The following is a 23172-nucleotide window of genomic DNA, read 5'->3' as shown; positions in this document are numbered from 1 at the left end:
TTACCTGCATTGCCCATGGGAAGCCAAAAAAAATATACGTGCTTGGTTTAGCCTTCCCGCCCCATTCGGCATGCTTAACGCCATGTTGTTTTTTTCAGGCTCTTGATGGTTCGCTCAAATGATATCCGTCCCCACGGATAAGAATAAAGAACTCCAAGTCGCTTACAAACAGCAACCAATCTTTCTCAATAGCTTTTGTTGAGTCACCAGCCAATAAAATAGAATGCAAAAACAATATCAAGCACACTTTTATCTTCTCTGCATCAATAAACCGAACTGTAGATAGCCTCTTCTCTAAACTTTTCCTGTAATAGACTTTGCCCCTTTCAAAACCTTTTTACAAAAGTTTATGGCTCCCGCACTCTCCTTACTGCGTCTGCCTCCGCCTTAGTTGGCACTTTCCCGCATCCTAAGCCCGTCACCAACGATACTCCATCATACCAAACCGAGTGGCTTTCCCTCACCACAACCACACATTATTTTTTTCTTGCTTTTTACTGAGTGCATCAACATGTAATGCACTCCTGCCCCAAAATGACTTTTTCCACTTTTTTCCAATTCTTAAAAACTGACCAAACAAGTGTCACCAAAATCTCTTTCACCATGCCTCATTCTAGCTAAAATGGCCCTATTCTGTCAAAAACCTCCCAGCTCGACTCACCGTCACCCTTGCAGGGAAGTAGGGTACCTTCTCACTTATAGGCTCCAACTCGTACTCTCTACAGCTTACGGTCCGCACAATCTGCCCATCGATATAAATAAAATGTCATCAACAAAAATAAACCAAAACCATGTAGTCTCTTAAGCGATCATGGATCGCTAAGAGATCTTTACTGTCTCATGCAAGATCGCTTAAGCGATTTTAAATCGCTTAAGCGATCAAAAGTTAACTGAGAATCTCTTAATGTGATCTGCCCAGACCTAAGATCGCTTAAGCCAACAAGAGTAAACACTCATGATTCTTAAGCGATCATTGCTGCGATCATGGGTAAAAACGAATAATCGCTTAAGCGATACTAATGATCGCTTAAGCGAAATTACAAGCAAAATCCCAAACTACGTACCTATTTCGCCGGCCTTCTCCTCGTCGCCTGGATCCTCCGGGACTCCTCCTGCCCTGAATTATGCGGAATCCACCTCCTGGCCTGCATTCTCTCCGGAATCCTCCTCTGGCCTGAAGTCTCGCGACTCCTCGTCTAGACCCCTGTGCTGGTTCTTCATCTTTCTTGTGCCGCCGGCGTCTCCTCTACGTGTGGACACTTCAATGGTCAGATGATCGACCGGAGCAGCCATTGAACTGCTTGAGCCACCGGAATCTAGGATTCGAATGGCGTTGGGTTGTCGTCGTCATTGTGAGGTGCAGCCATGGTTTTGGATTGAATTTGGTGTGAAAATTTGTAGTTTGGATTGGAAATATGGGCTGTATCGCCGGAAATCGCGAGAGATCTGTTTATAGTTGAAATCGTTCTTAGGGTTCAACAAATCGATCGAAAACGCGACTATATGCCGAAAATCGCGACTGTATTCGGTTTAGGGTCAAGAAATTGATTTAGGGTGCAAATCAATTGGTGTTGGATCGGAAAAAATCGCGTCTCCCTTTCGTTCAAGAAATCGCGTTTTCAACTGATGAATTTCGATTAAGCGACGTGAATAGAGTGTGGGGCTTGTTTTGCGAAATTTCAAATTTTGAAAACTTTCATTATTTCTGATTCGGCCCACATATGTTTTAATCTTTTCATTTTAACCCATTTTACGTGTTTAATTAATCCTAACTATGCCACGTCATCTTCTCTAAATTATAAAATATTTTATGAACAGTATCAAGGCCATTTTCTTAAATGCAGACTTGGGGGGACCGGGCAGCTAAATTTTCTCTTTTGTTCACTGGTTCAGTCCTCGCCATGGTGAACGAGAAGAATCCGTATCGCTCTTTAGTCTCTCACTCTTTGTTTCTCTTTTACAATCATTTCTGAACCACTCGAGCTTTACTACCAGCCTTAGAGGTTTATTGTTTACCATGCTTCTTCAATCACAGTTATAATTTTCATCTCAACCTAAACACAACCAAAAACATAACTTCTTACCAGTTGAGTAGACTGAATGCTTAAATTACTTTATTTTTTTTATTTTTAATCTTAATGGCCATGAATTTTCCATGATTATGAAGCTTTTCTCGCTGTTCCGTTTTATTAAATTGTAGTATTTACTTTCGTTGGTAGCAGGTTCAGGTGAACCGCTTTAGCAGCTGGTTAAATTGGATATGAGACAACAAAATTCTGAAAATTTTTATGGGTGATAGATTTTTATAATCTGCAACTCACCTCTGTGTTGTGCCGATTGAATTCTACTTTTGTGTTGGGAAAAATGTTTACCTTACAGAGTTTCGTTATGCCAAACTCGGTCTCCACTCTTCGTGTTTCTTTTTCTGGACCCATGTTCCCCTTTTTCGGAAATCGTAGTTACACTCGTAAATCTCTTAGTTGTGTTGCGGTTTCAAGAAATTCTGACTCAAAACCTGACCCTGAACCTGGCTCCAAGCCCAGAAGTAAACCGAAAACTAGAAGGATCAAACGAAAAACAGAACTTTCTGAAGGCAAAGATGAAAATCCTGATGGTGAAATAATTTTCCCAACAACTATCCCAAGAAAGCCAAGGCGGGGTCGTAAGAGTGAAGCGGCTGCGGTTGAAGAATTTGTGCGTGACTCGCTTGAGCGTACCTTTGCATCTATTAGACAGCAGAACTCTGAAGTTTTAGAGAATAAGGAGAATGTGCTGAAAGACAGAGTTGTAGAGGATGTAGATTTGGAAACCAGTGATGATGAAAATGATGATGATGATGATGATGATGAAGAGGAAGAGGAGGAGGAAGGTATTGGTAAAGGGAGAAGGAAAAAGAAGATGGTGGTCGAGGAAGATGATCCAAACTGGCCATTAGATGCTGATGTTGGGTGGGGAATTAGAGCTTCTGAGTATTTTGAGCAACATTCTATCAAGAATGTTGTTGGGGAAGATGGTTTTGAGATTGATTGGGAAGGAGAAATTGATGAGAGCTGGGTGAAGGAGATCAACTGTCTGGAGTGGGAGAGCTTTGCTTTCCATCCAAGCCCGCTGGTCGTTCTTGTTTTCGAGAGATACAATAGGTAACTTCCTTTTAATAAACCATTTATATTAATTCTGAAAGATAATGGTGGATATGTTTTAACACAAATGGTAACAATGTGGAACCAAAAGTATTTTTTGACTGGAAATAGTTAGAATGGTGGTTGTATAAGAAATTCATGTCAAAATGAGCCATTAGAAGTGGGCAGAATGTGTAAAATCTATGTTTTAGTTTTTGTGTAAAATTGCCGATGATGGTAGATATGTGTTTAAAGAATCAAGTGGTTAAAAGTGCATTGTGCTGCTAGTTCGTGTCTGTATGATTTACTATGCCTAATTGCAATTTCTGCAAAATTTTCATAGGTATTGTAGATTGTAGGCTTGTGCCCATGTAGTTTGTCTCTTATTAGCTTCAGTATAATCATCTTGTTCATTTCTTGTTGGTCGAAATAAGTAAACTGATTGTCTTGAAGGTTGCATTCTTATGCTCCATCTAATTGGCCAGTAGATTGTTAGCAGATTTGATCTATGTTGAACTTGTCCTTGGAGGATATGCTTTTAATTGTTTCCACCTCAAGGTGATCTATATATTCTGATTTGTTTATGGAAAAAAATAGTGAAAGAGAAGAAAAATATATTTGATTAAGAAATTATCCCTTGAGAATTTCTGAACTTTACATTCCTTTAACAAATTCTTATAGCATATGAGATAACATTTCATCATGGTTTCGTTAACAGGGCAACTGATAACTGGAAAACTTTGAAAGAGCTGGAGAAGGCAATCAAAGTATATTGGAATGCCAAAGATCGACTACCTCCTCGGGTATTGTGTACTTCTATTTGTCAAATTTTCCTGATATTTTTACTTATAGTACTTGGTAACCTTAGCCATTAAAAACTTAGCTGGCCTTGGATTTCCTCGGATTGTTTTCACTTGTCTCTATGCTGATTGTAACATCCTTGAAATTTCTTGGAAACAGGCAGTCAAGATAGACATCAATATTGAGAGAGATTTGGCATATGCTATTAAAGTTAAAGAATGCCCTCAAATTTTATTTTTATTGGGAAGCAGGATCATGTACAGAGAGAAAGGTAAGACAAAGTTTGCTCTCTTTAGAGTGATGTGGAGCATGGTTTTGTTCATTTTGCCCTAAGTGGGTTTTTTTTTTTTTTCTTCTCTGGTAAGTTTCATTTGATGATGGTCTTTGCAGAGTTTCGCACAGCAGATGAGTTGGTCCAAATGATTGCACATTTCTACTACAAAGCAAAGAGGCCTTCATGGATCAATAAGGAAGCTGTATCTCGTTATTAGTATAAAGCTGTTATCCAATCTAAACTTTCAAGGAAAAAAATTATGTTGTGCTTGTTTTTAGTTGATCATTTTCTTCACTTGTTCAGCTTTTCCTGTATAATTGTTTTTCTTATGTATTGTGATTGTAGTTCCTTGGCATGCATATAATAAGTGTGGTTTAATAATTAAGAGTAACATGATTTGGTAGATTGAAGCTGTTTGACTAAAGACTTATTGGGCAGATCTAGTGTCGCTTATGCTGTAGAATCCAATGTGCTCTAAAACAGTGCTAGATGGTTGAATTGAGTTAGGCTCTTTGGCGTCAGTCTTGTTTGGAGGCTACAATACAATGTGCAAAACCGAAGGTTAGAGGCGAAAGAAATATCCTTAGGACCAAAAGTTAATGTATTTTCTTGCAAAATCAGTTCCACTTATGATTTATGGATGGTTCTGGATCTTGAATTTAAGATCCATTATTATATGTAAATTTGACCAATTTTGGTTAGATAATTGTAATGTTCATATTCCAATGCAATGGTGACTTCTCTTATCGAAAATTCATGCTATATTCTTAACTGTTTCAGTCATTTAACTTTCTGTTTCTGATAAACTTGTTTTCAAGGTTCACCGCAATGAAACAATACCAGGATAAAACCATCTGCTAATGAGTTGAGGAACACAAAACTAACTAACCAGAACTGAAGGCATATTTATCTGCTGGCTCAACTAATACTAACTCAACAGTTTCTATCACATATAAATTATACATTTTTCTTTCAATCTACCCTGAATCTCCCTCTTGTTTGCCATCTATGCAAAAGTTGTCAGATTATTCTTAACAGCTGAACTAGTGTTTGGGCATACGAAATGTACGAAGATAATCACAAATACCATAAGAGGCTATTCAGTTGAGTGTACCATATCAAGAATTCAATTATGATCATTAATGTGTGATATCTTATGTATAATTTGAAAATCAGATCCTCATCCAAATTCGGTAACAACATACAGTAATAAAGATATGATATCATGATATCCAAATGGTAAGTAATAAATGTTAATTTTCTTTTTAAAAGAATTCAAGTATTTCCTTAAATAAAATGAAAAAGTTCATTAATTACTATTTTTAATATCTAATAATGTACTATAAATAAAAACTGGGTTGAGAAATGTAAAGTATTCAGAAAGTTGAAGTGCAAGCGTTGAAGGGAAGATAGTTGTAGAAGCAATGGAAAAGCTATGTACGATCTCCTGTATTCTCCTGCTCCTATTGCTGGCAACAGGTCTGTGTTCTATCTATCTCAATACTGATATTAATATTGATTGCAAAACAAAGTTCAGGCCTGATGGTGTTGGTAATGGTGATAGTTGAAGATGGGGTGGTGGTATGTGAAGAAGAAGAGGGTGAAAAGTGTGTAACATCATGGCCTTGTCCTGGTACTACTCAAGCTTGCAAGGAGCAGTGCAATCGTGATTATCCTAATGGTTATGGATTCTGCCAAGAAGACAAGACTGGAAGCGTCTGCTTATGCGCTTATGATTGTATGTAAATAGATCCATCAATTTGCTCTTCAAAAATCAATAAATTAATCTTTATCATAAAAGGTTGAGCTTCTCTATCATTTATTCCATTTCAAAATAAAAGAATAACCACCATACGTGCTTATGGATTTTCCTTTAAAACACCCAATTTTGGTATAAGACTTCTTAAAGAAAAGATCTATATGACTATTCAAAATATAATTAATAAATATATGTTATTTACACTCTGCCTTGAATATGATTATTCCATTTGTTAGTGCTTCTGCCTTTAATTGTCTCAACAAAACTAAAACATGTGTCCAACATGTGAGATAGAGAGATACCCTTAAATATATATGTATTATTATTATTTTTTTTTTAACGGAAGAGAATTATTAAAAATAACATTTATTATAAAAATTCTCCCATCAAATGTAATTTAAAAAAATTTTCCTTGACAACAATAATATTAAATTAATTACCATACTCTCATAACACATTGTTTTTTAAAGCCAAATTGTTATTACCTATTAAAAGAAAAAAAAAAAAAAGGGTAGATTCGTATAAAAACATAAAAGAAAGGGAATAAATGAAAATATTAAAAAAAATCTCTAGGGTCCTTTCCTTTCACCTCCTTCCCCTCTTTTTCCTGCTCGCTGACTTGATCGGCAAACGCGACATACTCTATTTCTCTCCGTTAGGGTTTCCTTAGGCGTAGATCTCACTTTCCGCAATCTTCTCAATTATAGCGTGATGGTGAGAGGATTGTTGAACAAGCTTGTCTCTCGTTCTCTCTCCGTCGCTGGCAAATGGCAGCACCACCAGCTCCGCCGTCTCAACATCCACGAGTATCAGGTTCCCTATCTCGCCCTTACCTTCCTCATATAGATTATACTTACGCACTTCAAATAATATTCTCTTTACTGTTTTTGTTTTTTATTTTATTTTTTAAAATTTTGGTCTCCCTACCAAGAAATGGGAGCTTTTCTGACAATATACAAAACGGCGCACCTCTTTTAGATCTTTGTGATCGTTAAGTATTTAGGTATTTTTCCTGTTTAGAAATGTTGGTTTTTGTTCTGATCAAATGTGAAAAGTGATAGCTTTTAGTCTTTTGAATCAGGGAGCCGAGTTAATGGGCAAATATGGAGTCAATGTCCCGAAAGGTGTGGCTGTTTCTTCTGTTGAGGAAGTCAGAAAGGCTATTCAGGATGTTTTTCCTAATGAAAGTGAGGTAATTGTTTGAAAAGTTTTTAACTCTTGAAATAATGAATATGGTGGATTATTAATTTTTGTGAATTTATTAAAAAGTAAGCTGTAATGACAAGTTAGTAATGCTAACGTTGGGTTGGTGCAGCTGGTGGTTAAGAGCCAAATTTTGGCTGGTGGGCGAGGTTTGGGAACATTTAAATCCGGTCTTAAGGGTGGAGTTCACATTGTTAAGGCTGATCAGGTTGAAGATATAGCGGGTAATGTCTATTTTCTTCAGTTATAACATATTTTTTTTCTTTTTGGGTTTGTTTATGCTCTATTGTAAGCCTGTTTGCACTGGATGAGGCTATAATATAGGAGATGTTTGCAATTTATAAAGAAGTTCTTGTATGAGATGCTATTCTTACATGACCTTCCGTAATCAGTTCTTGAACTCTCATCTTACTGTACTGGGACTGAAGTTGAGTACTTTTGGCTCTTTGCCTAATGTCCTGTACTTGGAAATATCAACTATAAATAAAATTTCCTTTCTCCTTTTAAGGAACAGTTGATCCCAGGTTCATGTTGTAACACGTCAGCTCATGCATTATAAGATTAGAAAAGTAGACCCTTACTAATCAATTTGAATCAACCCAAGAGAATTTTGGATGACCAATTTGGTTCAATGCCTCAACTGGTCATTTCAGATTGCTTTCTGGTTTGGGGACTAAACTATTTTTATGCGTACATGTTAATTTACAGTTATTACTTGCTGTAGGTTTATTATTTCCCCTTTCTGTGTAAGAAATATTCCTTTTCTGAGATTTCTGCTTCTGGGAGTTTTTTTATAATATTTTGTTTATTCTATTGTAAGAAACTTCAATTGTGCTTCTTTGACTTTATACGCTGATATCTTTTTTTCATATTGTACAATATGCATCTTATGGTTTTGTTGCTTACAGGAAAGATGCTTGGGCAGATACTTGTTACCAAACAAACTGGTCCACAAGGCAAAATTGTCAGCAAGGTTGGCTTCCCACTTACATTTCAGCAAACACTCTTGGCTCATATTAGCAGTGTTACTAGGAAACAAAATATTCATATTTCATGCAGTTCTACTTTTTATTTTCTTGGGCTTATATCTAGTGCTTGAGGATGATTGTGATCAATAATTGATATTTATGTTTTAAGCGAATTACTATTTATTGTATCTTTAGCAAGCATTGAGATATATGAAATCAATTAACAGTGAATGAAGGTTTTATTTTAGATTTTGTTGTGAACAGCATAGTTACGTATAGAAGTTTTCATCTTTAAATGGATATGTAACTATTATTTATTTGAATCTCATTTAATAGATATATGTTTTTTGCTTACAGGTTTATCTTTGTGAAAAGTTGTCTCTTGTCAATGAGATGTACTTTGCTATCACTTTGGATCGTAATACTGCTGGTCCAGTATGTTACCAAACTTAGTGTGTTACCTTTATATTCTTTTTGAAAGGACATTAATCATCTCTATTTCAGTCAATGCTGTCAGCCTCTTATTGATAATTCTTACTTTGTTTTATATTAAAGATGTTTCCATACCTGCTTTCAGCTAATAATTGGCTGTAGCAAGGGAGGAACTAGCATTGAAGATCTTGCTGAGAAATACCCTGACATGATTGTTAAGGTTATATCCTCATCTTCATCTTTGCTGATTTAGCATGACCATCAAGTTTCTATATTGGTATAGCTGACGCATCTTTATTTCTGATAGGTCCCTATTGATGTTTTCAAAGGAATCACAGATGAAGATGCTGGTAAGGTTGTAGATGGTTTGGCACCCAAGGTTGCTGATAGAAAGGACGCTATTGAACAAGTGAAGAAATTGTATGAACTCTTTTGCAAGTCTGACTGCACATTACTGGAAGTGAGCATAAACATTTTTATATCTGAACTGTCCTTATCTGTATATTTTTTGTTTGGTGGGTTACAAGTGCTATTTGTCATATGCCTGGGTGACATATAATCTCTTCATTAGTTGTTTATGTTTACCAATGGATATCTTAGTGCGAATCTTTATTCCTTGGAACAGATTAATCCCCTTGCAGAGACTTCTGGCAAACAGTTGGTAGCTGCTGATGCTAAGTTGAACTTTGATGATAATGCTGCCTTCCGGCAGAAAGAGATATTTGCTATGCGTGATCCATCACAGGAGGATCCTCGAGAGGTTGGGATACATTTATTGCTTATCTTACTATTCACATTGAATGATTATTCTTAACTGCTTGTGATATTGATTTGCAACCTAAGAATTGATTAGAAGATGAAATTTTTGTCAATTACAAAGATTCTTAAGTGCATAAGAGTAACTGAACAGTGTTGTGGTGCTATATTCATCATTCTTTGGTTGTGCTCTTTTTCTCCAAACAGGTGGCTGCTGCCAAAGCGGATTTAAATTACATAGGCTTAGATGGTGAAATTGGTTGCATGGTGAATGGTGCTGGATTAGCTATGGCTACTATGGATATAATCAAATTACATGGGGGAACTCCTGCCAATTTTCTAGATGTAGGTGGGAATGCTTCTGAAGGGCAGGTAACTATTCAAGACGGTTTTTACTGCTTTTGTCATGTCACTATCCTGCTCAGACAATGATTTTGAATAAGCAGGCTTGTCTGACCATCCACCAGTTTTTTTTTTTCTTTGTCCCATCACTGTGCAATCTGTTGCTAACTAATTCATTATTTGATTCACAAATTATGTGGAACAGGTGGTTGAGGCATTCAAAATATTAACTTCCGATGATAAAGTCAAAGCAATTTTGGTGAACATTTTTGGAGGAATAATGAAATGTGATGTAATTGCGAGTGGAATTGTCAATGCTGCCAAACAGGTGAGCAGTGCATTAAATTATTTTGGATTTCATTCCAACCAATTTCTACCATTTTAAATGGTTGAAATTATATCAGACAGGTTTTAGGTTCAGATCTCATTAATAAACAGAAACAATTCTGCTTTTTAAACTATCTCCCCTTTTCAACAGGTGAATTGTACTTTCGGTCATCAACTCATTCTGTAACAACACTTACAATTCTCACCTTTTTTTTTTTTCCTACTTTTTCAATGAATTCTAATTTTGAAGTAAGTGGTAATGAAATTGAAGGGGGAGGAATTAAAGATTTTGACCTATTTTCTCCAATAAAATGAAAATGGAAAGAACAATGGAGAATTTGTTGGTGATGGCCAACATTGAATATTTCAATTATCTTCAGGAGTTATAGTAACAGAATTATTTTTGTTTGGTCTTGTATACAAGGTTGCCCTAAAAGTACCAGTGGTGGTTCGTCTCGAAGGTACCAATGTTGACCAGGGAAAGAGAATACTGAAGGTAAATGTAGAATTTATCTGATATGAAACCTCTTTTGAAGGAGAAATTTGTTCCTATGAAACTTATGAACAAAAGTAATTTGACTTGACAATTTTAATGGGTACTCATTTTAACTAATGGCTCTACAGGAAAGTGGTATGACACTAGTAACAGCCGAAGATCTGGATGATGCTGCTGAGAAGGCAGTCAAATCAATTGCTAAATGAGTAAATCAAAGATACAAAGCCTGTTGTTCCTATTCTTCATAATTTTTAGAATTCTTACGAATTTTGATGAAAAAAATCCCATTGAATCTTTTTGCGATGATAAAGCAGGAGGGAGAAAACATTCTTCTGCTGCCTTTCAAAATTGACTGTTCCGTGGTGAAAAGAGTTGTGTTTGTTGGGATATTTTATACCTCAATCAAATTCTTCCGATTATTTCTGCTAATATCTTTTGCTTTCACTTAGTTCTCTTTTCATTTTGGTATTAAATTCCCAGTTTGTCTCCAAAATTGGAGTTCTTAAAGTTGTGAGTAAAGAACTATCTTGCCCGGAAATGAAATAAAGACTTGAGAAAATCTTTCTAGCGAGATTGTATAGTTTTTTGCATTGTATTTTCATCCAGCGGAAATGGCACGAGAAAAAGGATAATGATAATGATAATAATCATTTTTATTATTTTCTTAATGCATAACTTAAAATAAAGAGGCGAATGATTTACAAGAGCAAATCATCTCTGTGCCAATGGTCTATCTTTGTGCAATGACTCTGCAATCTTTGTCGAAATGCAATAAGCAGTGGATTGAATTGTGATCATTGGATTGACGCCGACTGCGGTTGGCAGAACACTGCCGTCACACACAAATAAGCCTTCAGCTTCCCAACTTTCACCGTTCAAATCAACAGCACTCCCTTCCTCATTAACACCCATCCTGCAACTTCCCATCTGATGGGCTGAAAAATATAAGCTCCAGAGCTCGTCCTTAGACGACAGTCCTCCAACTGCATCAACGGTGTCCAAAAACTCCTCTAACTCTTCCTCCTTCGTTCCTTTACACTTAATGCTCTGGCCATCACTCCGGTGAGTACCCACTTCTACAGCTCCTGCCCCTATCAAAATTCTTAAAACCTGCTTCAACCCCACTCTAAGATTTTCTTTATCAACTTGCTTCAACCGATATTTAATTGTACCCTCTCTCTTAACTTCTCCCGAACCTTGGTCTCTAACCAATGCAAAAAGGTGAGCAATTCTTCCGTACTTAACCATCGTCTCCTTCAATTGACGCCCTGAAGTCCAGGGAAATAGTGCTGCAAAAGAAGCCGGTGCAAGTGCCGGGGTTTCTATGATTGCGTGAACGTTGGATTCTTCTGAAACCACCTTATGGATCGAAGTGATGATTCCTCCTTGGTAACTTTTGCCTTTTAGTTCTGTCATTTGCTCTGGAAAGTATCCCCAGCCCATAAGGACGGGATGGAGATGAAGGTTCCTGCCGATATTTGGATTCACTAAACCACTAGATATCATTAGAGGGGGTGTCAAGAGAGACCCACAAGCTGAAACTGTTACTCTAGCCTTAATTTTCAGCTTCTTTGTGATATTCTTATTCAAAGCTGTTGCAACCACTCCCAAGCATTTTTTTCTTCTACTGCCATTGTTGTTGTTTACCAATATGAATTTTTCAGCTTTGCATCCTGTAAGAATCACAGCACCATTGTCCACAGCATCGACAAGCCAAGTACTATCAGTCCCTTTCTTTTCTCCTGTTCTACAACCATAATTGCAAGAACCACAGTAATGATCTGCTGAGGCATTCCTCGGCACCAATTCGACTTTTAGACCAAGATTCTCACACCCTTTTCGAAGAACTTGATTTTGAAATCCTTCCTCGGTACAAGTTTCTGTAACACCGATCCTCTTACAGACAACTTCCATTGCAGATTGATAGTCAGAGCTCCCGAAAAGAGGAATCTTATGATCCACAGACCATTCTCTGAGAACAGAATTTGGTGTCTTGATGGAGGCAGACCAGTTCACAGCAGAGCCTCCACCAACTGTTGAGCCTGCCATGATCATAATTTTCCCATTGACAGTTGATTGAAATCCACCAGATTCATATAGCTCAAACATAGAGGGGCCTTCCAGAGAAGAATAGTCTTCAGCCACAAAGTAGTTCCCCTTCTCGAGAACAATCACTTTCTGACCAGAACTTGCAAGAACTGAGGCCGCAACTCCTCCACCACAACCAGAGCCTACGATTATAACATCACATTTGATCTCATAGGCATTGTCTTCTGGATCTTCAGTAACTTGAAGGCCTTTTTGGGTGAGACACTGCGGCAGCGTTAAGTCATCTTCATACATGGTTTCTATAATCCCCTTTTGAAGAGGTCTCTCTTCTTTGGGTCTCTTCAATGTTTCCTTGGTGTCTAAATGATATCCAATTGCTTCCCACGCTGGGTTTTCTGAGTTTTCATCAGTCTGCGCAAATGGAGAAATTAAAAAACAAAAAAAAAAAAAAAAAAAATTAGATTTAAACTCTCAACGAAGGACTTTGTCTCTAGACAGAAGCCAGCGAAGAAAGTCAAGTTGATAAATTGAAAAGAATGATCTTTTTGTTTTCTTCAGCATTAATTTACACACCTTATCCTACCTTACAGGGATATAAAGTGAGTTATGGACACCCTCAATATAATAGTCTAATACAAGAAATAAAAAATGAAAGGTAAGAAGTCAGTTGTAAATTAGCATCATTACCCTGGAGAAGAAGGTGTATAAACAGAAGATTTTGATCATCACAAACGCTACTCTTAGAGGTATCAGACGCTTTTCCCTTGACCATTTATTGAGAACTTCTTCTCTCCTTTCCACAGGAATTTCAGAGAACTTGAGAATGAAGGGCCATTTCCAGTCTAAGCAAAGATACCCACAAAGCAATAGTGTTCCCAATCTGAATGAAAGAAGTGTCAGAATCATGCCCACTACCAACACAGCTTTTGGTTGACCCCTCTTCACCAATATTTCTGCTACCTGTTTCCCATTTAGACGAGTTTTAAAAAAAAGATAAGTTTGTATCAGAAAAGGATAGAAAAAGCTCTATAAAAAGGAGAGAAAAAAAAAAAAAAAAAAACTGAGAACAAGAAATCTAGTTTACCTCGTGAGGGATTGGCGGCTGAGAGCCAGAAACTTTGTAGAATGAAAGTAGGGCCTGGTTATCTGAGTGATGTTCATCGATGATATCAAATGGGAGGGAAGGCATAAGAGTTTCACAGATAGCAGCAAGAGATTGGATCTGAGGTGAAGAAAGATCATGACTAGAACTAAAAACTCTACTTCCACCTCTCAGTAGAGGATGACTCTGTCTTCCCTTCATTGTATCGTAATCTTTGTTTCTCTTTTTCCTGTTGTGTTCTAAAAGTTGAAGAAGACAAAGTTTTATAGTTTGAATGTTCGCTTAGCAGCAGTGCAGCACTACCTGAAAGGAAAGTTGGTTAGTTGAAGTGCAGTAATGAGCAAACTGATTATTGGTTGAAAAATTATCCGAATTCATACAAAGTTTAAGTGGGAGACACCCACATAAATAAAATATCTTAGTTTGGTTTTAGATGCTTTTCACTTTACTTGAATAATAAACAAAACACAATCTTCTCTTTTCTTCTTACACTGATATGCATTCTAAATTTGTATCTCCCAATTAACAAACATTACGGTGTTTAACTAAAATAAATTTGATTTGACAATTATTTCATTTACTTCTGAATTTAGAAATGGTTGATGCTAATGCCTATATATTTACTACAAGTTTTGATTTGAGTTTAGTTGGTTGGTTACAGTCTTACAGATCCTCAAGTCTTCTGCCCTTTGTTGCCACCTGGGATATTCCAATTCTCCCATTAATTGCCACGTCTATGCTTTGTATTTATGATTTTGACATGTGTTATACTACTGGAAATATTATTATTAAAAAAAATTCAAAGTGCTTGTATTATTCATTCACCATGTATAAACAGAAAAATGGATTCCCAAAGCAGCAGGCCAGAGAGAATCACTTCTCTACTTGGCAATGGGATTTATGTTTGTTGCATTAGCTTAGCAATATTCTTGGAAAGGCAATACGCAGTAGATTCGATGGTGATCATAGGATTCACTCCAACTGCAGTCGGCAAAACGCTGCCGTCACACACAAACAAGCCTTCTGCTTCCCAACTTTCACCATTCAAATCAACACCACTCTCTTCTTCATTCGCTCCCATTCTGCAACTTCCCATTTGATGTGCTGAAAAATATCCTCCCCAGTTCTCGTTCCTTGAATTCAGCCCTCCAACTACGTCCACGCTGTCCAAAAACTCCTCCAACTCTTCCTCCTTCACCCCTTTACATTTTATTCTCTGCCCATCACTCCGAAGGGTCCCTACTTCTACAGCTCCTGCTCCAATCAACATTCTCAGAGCCAGCCTCAACCCAATTTTTATATTTTCTTTATCAATCTGCTTTAAATTATACTTTATTATACCCTCTCTTTTAACTTCTCCGGAACCTTCATCTCTGACCAATGCAAATAGGTGAGCGGTTCTTCCAAACTTAACCATCCTCTCCTTAAATTCACGCCCTGAAGTCCACGGAGATAGTGCTGCAAAACTAGCTGGTGCAATTGCAGGAGTTTCTATGATTGCTTTAAAGTTAGATTCTTCTGAAACCACCTTATGGATGGAGGTGATGATTCCACCATCGTAACTTTTTCCTTTAAGTTCTGTCATGTACTCTGGAAAGTATCCCCAAACCATTAGAACCGGATGCAGGTGAAGGTTCTTGCCGATATTTGGATTTTTCAAACCACTAGATATCATCAGAGGGGGTGTCAAGAGAGACCCACAAGCTGAAACTGATACTTTTGCCTTAATTTTCAGCTTCTTTGTGATGTTCTTATTCAAAGCTGTTGCAATCACTCCCAAACATTTTTTCCTTTTACTTGCGTTGCTGTTATTGTTATTTTCCAATATGAATTTCTCAGCTTTACATCCTGTTAGAATCACTGCACCATTGTCTACAGCATCGACAAGCCAAGTAGTATCAGTTCCTTTCTTGTCTCCAGTTCTACAACCATAATTGCAAGAACCACAATAATGATCTTCTGATGAATTTCTTGCAACTGACTCAACTTTTAAACCAAGATTCTCACACCCTTTTCGAAGGACTTGATTTTGAAATCCTTCCTGGTTGCATTTTTCCGTAACGCCGATCCTCTTCCAGACAACATCCATAGCAGATTGATAGTCAGAGCACCCGAAAAGAGGAATCTTATGATCCACAGACCATTCTCTGAGAACAAAATCTGGTGTTTTGATGGAAGCAGACCAGTTAACAGCAGAGCCTCCACCCACTGTTGATCCAGCCAATACCAAAAATTTCCCGTCATCACTGGTTTGAATTCCACCAGAATCGTATAGCTCAAGCATGGAGGGACCTTCCAGAGAAGAATAATCTTCAGCCACGAAGTAGTTCCCTTTCTCGAGAACAAGTACCTTTTGACCAGAGCTTGCAAGAACTGATGCCGCAACACCGCCACCGCAACCAGAACCAACGATTACAACATCACATTTGATCTCGTAGGCGTCTTCTTCAGGAACTTCCGTCACCTCAAGGCCCTTTCGGCTGAGACTTTGGAGAAGTGTCGCGTCATCTTCATAAATGGTTTCTATAACCCCCTTATGAAGAGGCCTCTCCTCTTTGGGTCTCTTCAATGTTTCCTTGGTGTCTGGCTGGAATCCAATTGCTTTCCATGCTGGGTTTTCTGAGTTTTCATCAGTCTGAAAACGCAGAAATAAAAGAAACAGAAAATTAGAGAAGATCAGTACTTCTCTCGTACTTTCTCTTAAATTGATAATTAATTAATTTTCGGGATACAATTAGGTGAAGAAAAGAGAATTTATCAAAACACAAGTACAGTGGTGAGAGTTTAATACCCAAAACTCTCTCACCTCACAAGATATTCAATTTTTAAATTAAGTAAAACTTGAAATCCATACAATTCTGACAATTGAAGAATCTCACAAAAAGTAAAAAGGAAATAGTAATGAGCACAACACGGGGATTCCAAGGTAAAAATTGATTAAACCTTAGAGGCAAAAGCCAAGCCCAGTATCTAGAGAAAACATTACTGGCAGAGTTAGGTATATAATTAAAATTATATTTTCATCTTTTTTTCCCCTTGTTTCATTTTTATCTTTTCCTAGAAAAGTTGCAGGCCACGGTCAATAATAGCACCAGACTAAAAATCAACATTATCACCAGACAAAAAGCCGGGACAGAAAGTCAACTTGATATTTTTATGTTACAACTAAATATATATTCTAACAGTAATATACTAATATAAGATAATACAGAGAGAAAATGAAAGGTAAGATGAATTGTTGATTATAAAAAAATATGTTACCCCGGAGAAGAAGACGTATGAGCAGAAGACTTTGATCATCGCAAACGCTACTCTTGGAGGTAACAAAAACTTTCCCCTTGACCATTTCTTGAGAATTTCTTCTCTCCTTTCTACGGGAATTTCTGAGAATTTGTTAATGAAGGGCCATTTCCAATCTAAACAATGATACCCACAAAGCAATAATGTTCCCAATCTGAATGAAAGAAGCGTCAAAATTAATCGCACAACGAACACAGCTTTTGGTTGAGCTCTCTTCAGCAAAAATCCTGCTACCTGTTGGTGAAAAAAAAAAAAAAAAGGGGGATAAGAAGAAAGTTGTCTCTCTCTTTGCAGGTGAATGAGTGAAGAAAGAGAGAGATTTTACGTCAATAAATAACTACCATAAGAAACGGCTGTGCTTAAAATGATTGAACACATCAGAAACTTTAAAAGGAATTAAAACTTGAGAGAGAGAAAGGGATATTTAATAGTTAGAAGTAAACCCACCAACCAACAACGAAAAGGAAAGATATGTAATTACCTGGTGAGGGATTGGAGGGTGAGAGGCAGAAGCTTTGTAGAATGAACGAATGGCCTCGTTATCAGAGTGTTGCTTGTTGATGGTATCAATTGGCAAGGAAGGGATGAGAGTTTCACAGATGGCAGTAAGGGATTGGATCTGAGCAGAAGAAAAATCATGAGTAAAATTATAGACTCTACTTCCACCTCTCAGTAAAGGATGACTCTCTATTTCTCTTCCCTTCATTGTTGCTTAATCTTTTTCTTTATGCTTTCGTGTTGTGTTGGGTATGGTCTAGACTCTAGATTCCCAGAAATGGAAGAAGACAAGTTTAGGACTCTGATTGGATATGCCTCTTCTTTGTAATGGCAGCATCAACAACGGCTTTATTTATAGGATCTGAAGAAAGCCGGTTCTAGTTGAAGGGATGTCATCATGTGATTGTCGCATTTTAAAGGTTTAACATTAACTTAATTTATTGCATTTTAATAGATTAATTTTATGAAATAAAATGTCTGTATATCCTTAATTAAAAAAAATACAAAAAAAATGAAATTATTGAGTTCTGTGGAGCACGTGGGTACCAAATATTCTCCAGCATCAAGACATGTCACATTTCTTATTTCTTAACGCCAAATTATTTTGGCAAACCGAGGTTCGTTTGAGAGTTTTTATTATATATAAAAATAAATAAATTTTACATGAACCATGCATTACTGTTATTAAAATTGATATTTATTGATTTGATTTCATTATAAAAGATTTTTTGATTTTATATTAAATCAATAACATATCGTGATGCCTAATCTATTCATAATCTAGATCATCAATCAATCAATTAATTCAATATATATGTATATTGTTAACTTTACCCTTTTTTTTTTGTTTGGACCATATGTGATCCGAAGGACGAAAGGATGGCAGTATAGTGAGTTTTTTATTTTTTATTTTTTTTTTGTGATGCGTGTTTGTGTTGGAGTTGGAGGTGGAGAGTATAAATTTAAAAAAGTCAGAATTTTATTTTGGGATAATCCAAAAATGGAACGGACCACCTATTTTGGGTAAAAGCGCTGTTGGACTTATTTTCAACACAGACAATCCACATTGATAAATAGGCCGATGTTCTAGAAAAAAGATGGTGGTGATATACGTATGCAGATAAGTCATGCGACCTTCACAAAAATCTTCTTCAAAAGATAATCACAATTTTTGAAGATAACGTTTAATCCACCATTATATGATCAAATCCTAAAATAATTTTGTTGGTACGTGATTTTGACATCAATTAAACACACATGAAAAATACTAAACTGACTCAGAAGACACACGTGTATGGGGGTATTGAGCTAAATAAAGAGTGAAGAACGGTATTTAAAGTAGTTCGAATGCTTAAATAAGCGAAACCTATGTCCACTGGTATCGTATTAATATATGAGATCAGGTCGCGTTCAGCAAGCTGATTTATAAGAGATTACAAGAGAGAGAGAGAGAGAATATATATGCTATTCCAAAGAGAAATCAGCTAATTCCACAAACGGGAGAGAAACCCTCTATTTATAGTGGGATCAACTAAGGTAATGATTACTAAATCAGGGAGTGGGTCAAATTGCCGTGCAAATCCTTCCTTGCGTCTCGTTATTCACCTATTCGAGTGATTTACTCGACTCTTGTAGGGATTAGACACGTGGATTGCCTCCAGCCTTTCACCAGCCTTTCACCAGCCTGGTGCACACCTACTGCACTGGCAGGAGCATACCGCTTGCGTCAGCGTGCGACGTGGCTGCGTTTGAATGGTTGCTGGACTTACCTAAGCTCTAACTACTTACACTGACAAGGCTCTGCGTCAGCCCTACTTTTCTATGCATAACAGAAGTCCCCTAGTTTTTAAGGTTTGAGAATCGAACCTTGGAAACTACATATCATGCCTTGATTTGATGTGCTTGACGAGATATTGGTTGAGCCAACCTGGCTGCAAAGAGGCCGAAGAAACGTTTCCATGTAGGCGACCTGACATGGCTTACTCTTTATGGTCAACGACCTATTCTTAGACCATGTTTAGTGCCATAACAATGACTGGTTTTCAACCGAGGTTTGCGACCTTATTGTACTTAGCGGAATTTTTGCCGAAGGGGTCACGTCGCTTCGCAACTGTCGTAAGACAAGATCGAAGAGTCATGTCGCTTCGCGACCAACATAAGACGAAGAGTGTTATATATAACGGCCTTTTTAGATGTTATCCGTTGCACTTTTGTAGCTGACACATTTAATGAAATATCTTTTGCTCTGACAGACGTGTCCTGTGTGCAATAAGTGTCAGCCATGCGCATTAAATGCGAGCTATGCTGAAACGACATTCCCTATCAGAGCATTAAATGCGGATGGGGCCGCATTCAATGTGGATGAGGGAAAACGTGTCGTCGCTTGAGTGTTTCAACAGAAGAGAATGACGATTTGGTTTCTCGAAGCGTGACAGTCACTCTTCTCTGTTGATTCGCAACACGTGGTCGCGATCAACGGTCAGATGCATTTTCCGCCCAAACGTCATTTGACTTCTGGAAACCAAAGCGGCACTTCCTTCACTATAAAACCCCAAGCTCACTTAAGCAATGCCACAATACTTTCTTAGAGAGAGCAAAAAATTTTCGTGAGCCTTGGTTCTTTGTCTTTCAGATTGGTGTGCGCTTGATATTCGAAGCAGGAGGATTCATCTTCTCATTCTAAGAGGTAAGAATGGTTTCTTTGCTACTTTTATTATTATTTCTTGGTTTCGATAGTTGCCATGCGATGATAGCCTGCTATTAGTTGATCGGAGATGAAATCTTCTCCTTGGGTTTGAGCCATTGATGGTGGCTGTAAAAGTATTTTGTTAGGGTCTTTCTAAGGTTTAAGGGAGGAAGCTTTTTTACTCTCTCCTCCACGTCATCGTACGAAACAGTGTATGATTCCTTGCATGTTGCTTTTTTCAGACCGTAGTAGAATGGACCACCCAACGACCAGAGTTGAGGAGGGGACTAGTTCACCTATGTAGGATGCTCCTGCGGGTCCCCCTCAAGAGATCTTGTCGATGATTACTTTCGAGGATATTCAGAAGGTGGTAGACCAATACGCTCTCAGCGTGGAGGTCTTCCGAGATAAGGTACACACAGCTCGGAGTTCACCATGAGGGATGGCTGAGATCTCCGAGAACATTTTCAAGAGTGGAGGGTTGATCCCTTTCCACCCTTTTGTCAGGTCGGTCCTCTATCATTTCAGGATTGCACCATTACAGCTCACGCTAAACGTATATGATAGCCGTGGCTACGTACATCGCGTGTGGCAAAAATGGATTGGGTGAGCTAACCGCACTAGAGTTCGGTTGCTCATACATTCTGAAAAAGAGTAAGGACAAGGATCCCTACTATCTCTCCAAGCGACCTATCATTGAAGCGGGAATACATAGTTAATAGTTACCCAAGCAACATAGGGGCATACGAGACGAAGTTCTTTTTCTTTCGTCAGGATGATATTTGCCATTTTCAGGAGCCAAGTAGGTTTTCCTTTCTTTTGAGTTTGTGAACTTACTTTTGTTCTTCGCTAACGAGCTCTTTGTTTCTTTACAGTTAACAAAACGACCAGGTTAATACTCCTCGAGGATCCGGACAGGATCATTGCCTTCGGCCTTCTGCCCTAAGAGAGTCGCGAAGCAAGATTGCTCGTGGCAATCCCAAATTTGTTGAAGTACAGTTTCTTCAACTCCGAAGCGACCCTAGAGACCACATCGAGTAAGCTTCGTAACCTTAGCTTTTTTTTAGATTTTTCATGCAGCGAACTGTTTTGCTAACGATGTTTGCATGCAGCGACCATGCCTCTCAAGGTGTCCAGATCGCCATGACCGAGGCAGTTCACTTTCCCCCGAGTAGGCGCCACTGGACTAGCTGGAGCTGCTCCTAGAGGTCCCCCCGTCGGAGGGACAACGGCGGGTGCTCCGGTACGACCTGCTGGGGTTCCTCAGCCTTCGGCTGTTCGCCCGAAGCACAAGACCATGGCCTAAAAGTCCAAAAAGCGAAAGCAATTTCGAACTGAAGAGTCAGAGTCTGAATCGGAGGGCTTGGGCGTTCAGCCCAAGAGGTCGTAGCCTCACCAAACGTTCCACTCGAGAGGGCCTTCCAGGAGTGTGATCGGCATCTCCATTGCTTTGGGGGCACCTTGAACAAAGCAGAGCGAGGTCGTGAACCCTGGGAGGAGACCGAGCAAGGAACCGGCGGGCGATAAGACTCCTGCTGGAGGTGTGGGCACAAACACTCCTGTGCTAGACTCGATGAGGCAGCTTTCGGATCACCTGCAACCGATGGTTTTTATCCTGTTGGAATACGGGCTCGCGAAGGCTTTTGAGAAGTTCGTGGCTTCCAATCTTGTGGACCTGATGTCCACATTCATCCAACACCTGAGTAAGGTAGAACAAGCTGTCCTCGGCGAGAACTTTACATTTATTCTTTTCAGTAGCAAGGAAACTAACTTGTTATTCTTTTCGTTCACAAGCTTTGCTCTCCATGCAATTGTCCTTACAAAAGGTCCAGCTGGGAGCTATCGAGTGGATGGTCACACTGAGAGAAGAGAATGCGCGGCTCAAGCAGGAGTTAGAAGCCGCTGAAGTAGAGAAAGACCTATCCACCGCTTCGGCGAACCAGTACTTGAATGAAAGGATTGCTACTTTTTGCACGGTGGATTTTCAAAAGGTTGAGCTAGAGAAGCACGGAGAGGAGATAAAGGAGCTCCAGAGGACAGTGGCCAAACTCACCAGGGAGGCTGGCAAGAAAGACCAAGAGTTGAAAACGACCTCCTAGCTAGCCTTACGAGCAGAGCGGGAAATGGGGGAGCTATAGGAGGCCACCAAGAAGCAAAGGTGGACGCTTGAGGCTGAACTTCAAGCTAGTCAGGGAAGAGTCATTTCGCTGAGTAGAGAGATACAGCGACAAGAGTTGGAGATCGAGAAGAAGACTGTTGAACGGGTAATTCAATCCATCTATGCCCTACGGCCAAAGAATCCCGAAATGGATCTGACCGAACTTCTGAAGGAATACTAGGACATCCTCAGATCCATGGCGCAGCTTGACGGTGAGGATGCAGCGGAGGCCACCCGAGGACCTGACTTGGAAGAACATCTGGAGTATTTCCTAGAGGAGCCCGCGGCCGGCTAGGTGATCGGCGATCAGCCTGGGGACGATGAGGTCGCGCCTCCGGGAATTGGGGATGAAAGTCAATGATTGCTTTTACTTTTGGAGTCTTTTTCCTGCTCACTTGTGTACTTTCCCTTTTATTAATGAATAAATACATGTCTTTTTTTAATCTTTCATGAGTACTTACAATTTCCGTACCTTATGTGTTATACATGAGATCGCATTCTAACTGTTTACAATAACATTGGAACAAGTCTGTGCGAACAGAATTATATACATGAAAATGATTACAAAAGAATAGAATTATACACTTGTTATTTACAAAGATTTAAGGAAAGTAAAATCTTTACAAGGAAAAATTGAGTTCGGAATTACTGATAATATGGTTGGAGATGTTCAGCATTACAAGCTCGCAGTACTTCGGAACCATTCAGCCTTTTGAGATGATAAGTCTCCAGTCTTATCACTTTGGCGATGTGGTATGGGCCCTCCCAGTTTGGTCCTAAAACTCCCGCACTTGGTTCTCTAGTACCGAGAAGGATTTTCTTTAAAACAAGGTCGCCGACTTGGAAATCTCTTATTCTGACCTTAGAGTCAAAGAACATTTTTGCGCGTTGCTGATAGGCTA

At 38.5% G+C, this 23172-nt stretch overlaps 4 protein-coding genes across 6 annotated transcripts; 2 read left to right on the top strand and 2 right to left on the bottom strand.

Annotated features, from left to right (window-relative positions):
* The first annotated feature begins 1881 nt into the window (after nt 1-1881).
* On the top strand, nt 1882-4926 carry LOC116135387 (thioredoxin-like fold domain-containing protein MRL7, chloroplastic). 3 transcript variants are annotated; one of them, XM_031421087.1, is made up of 5 exons: nt 1882-2003; nt 2223-3140; nt 3838-3922; nt 4080-4191; nt 4311-4926. In XM_031421087.1, exons 2-5 carry the CDS (start codon nt 2365-2367, stop codon nt 4409-4411), a joined length of 1074 nt encoding a protein of 357 aa, XP_031276947.1. In that variant the 5' UTR covers nt 1882-2003; nt 2223-2364; the 3' UTR covers nt 4412-4926. The 3 variants fall into 3 exon arrangements, with proteins under 3 accessions (XP_031276947.1, XP_031276944.1, XP_031276945.1); XM_031421084.1 differs by having other exon boundaries at nt 1882-2086; XM_031421085.1 differs by having other exon boundaries at nt 1882-2086; nt 2220-3140.
* A 1738-nt stretch (nt 4927-6664) lies between these two features.
* Nucleotides 6665-10906, top strand: LOC116135384 (succinate--CoA ligase [ADP-forming] subunit beta, mitochondrial). The gene is made up of 12 exons (XM_031421082.1): nt 6665-6766; nt 7035-7145; nt 7269-7380; nt 8065-8129; nt 8482-8559; nt 8702-8776; nt 8864-9016; nt 9182-9316; nt 9520-9684; nt 9860-9982; nt 10406-10477; nt 10606-10906. The coding sequence occupies exons 1-12, from the start codon at nt 6665-6667 to the stop codon at nt 10681-10683; spliced, it is 1269 nt and encodes a 422-aa protein (XP_031276942.1). The 3' UTR covers nt 10684-10906.
* Nucleotides 10907-11112: 206 nt separating this feature from the next.
* Nucleotides 11113-13869, bottom strand: LOC116135383 (long-chain-alcohol oxidase FAO2-like). Its single transcript, XM_031421081.1, has 3 exons — nt 13611-13869; nt 13214-13486; nt 11113-12937 (listed from the first exon to the last, which is right to left on the bottom strand). Exons 1-3 carry the CDS (start codon nt 13827-13829, stop codon nt 11189-11191), a joined length of 2241 nt encoding a protein of 746 aa, XP_031276941.1. The 5' UTR covers nt 13830-13869; the 3' UTR covers nt 11113-11188.
* Nucleotides 13870-14413: 544 nt separating this feature from the next.
* On the bottom strand, nt 14414-17718 carry LOC116135390 (long-chain-alcohol oxidase FAO2-like). The gene is made up of 3 exons (XM_031421091.1): nt 17410-17718; nt 16890-17162; nt 14414-16263 (listed from the first exon to the last, which is right to left on the bottom strand). Exons 1-3 carry the CDS (start codon nt 17632-17634, stop codon nt 14527-14529), a joined length of 2235 nt encoding a protein of 744 aa, XP_031276951.1. The 5' UTR covers nt 17635-17718; the 3' UTR covers nt 14414-14526.
* Between the last annotated feature and the right edge of the window lie 5454 nt (nt 17719-23172).

Source organism: Pistacia vera, unplaced genomic scaffold (genome assembly GCF_008641045.1).
Source record: "Pistacia vera cultivar Batoury unplaced genomic scaffold, PisVer_v2 Contig3, whole genome shotgun sequence".
In the NCBI taxonomy this organism is placed as follows: domain Eukaryota; kingdom Viridiplantae; phylum Streptophyta; class Magnoliopsida; order Sapindales; family Anacardiaceae; genus Pistacia; species Pistacia vera.
The sequence above is the reverse complement of the archived record's forward strand: the minus strand, read 5'-3'. Positions and strand labels throughout refer to the sequence as shown.

Bases quoted from the DNA above. Each gene is read 5' to 3' on its own strand.
- LOC116135387 (XM_031421087.1), top strand. From the start codon at position 2,365: ATGTTTACCTTACAGAGTTTCGTTATGCCAAACTCGGTCTCCACTCTT. The intron at 3,141-3,837 runs GTAACTTCCTTT...TTTCGTTAACAG, and splicing joins GTTTTCGAGAGATACAATAG to GGCAACTGATAACTGGAAAA. The intron at 3,923-4,079 runs GTATTGTGTACT...TCTTGGAAACAG, and splicing joins AAGATCGACTACCTCCTCGG to GCAGTCAAGATAGACATCAA.
- LOC116135384 (XM_031421082.1), top strand. From the start codon at position 6,665: ATGGTGAGAGGATTGTTGAACAAGCTTGTCTCTCGTTCTCTCTCCGTC. The intron at 7,146-7,268 runs GTAATTGTTTGA...GGGTTGGTGCAG, and splicing joins TTTTTCCTAATGAAAGTGAG to CTGGTGGTTAAGAGCCAAAT. The intron at 10,478-10,605 runs GTAAATGTAGAA...ATGGCTCTACAG, and splicing joins AGGGAAAGAGAATACTGAAG to GAAAGTGGTATGACACTAGT.
- LOC116135383 (XM_031421081.1), bottom strand. From the start codon at position 13,829: ATGAAGGGAAGACAGAGTCATCCTCTACTGAGAGGTGGAAGTAGAGTT. The intron at 13,487-13,610 runs GTAAACTAGATT...AATGGGAAACAG, and splicing joins AGCCGCCAATCCCTCACGAG to GTAGCAGAAATATTGGTGAA. The intron at 12,938-13,213 runs GTAATGATGCTA...CCATTTGCGCAG, and splicing joins TATACACCTTCTTCTCCAGG to ACTGATGAAAACTCAGAAAA.
- LOC116135390 (XM_031421091.1), bottom strand. From the start codon at position 17,634: ATGAAGGGAAGAGAAATAGAGAGTCATCCTTTACTGAGAGGTGGAAGT. The intron at 17,163-17,409 runs GTAATTACATAT...TTTCACCAACAG, and splicing joins ACCCTCCAATCCCTCACCAG to GTAGCAGGATTTTTGCTGAA. The intron at 16,264-16,889 runs GTAACATATTTT...CTGCGTTTTCAG, and splicing joins CATACGTCTTCTTCTCCGGG to ACTGATGAAAACTCAGAAAA.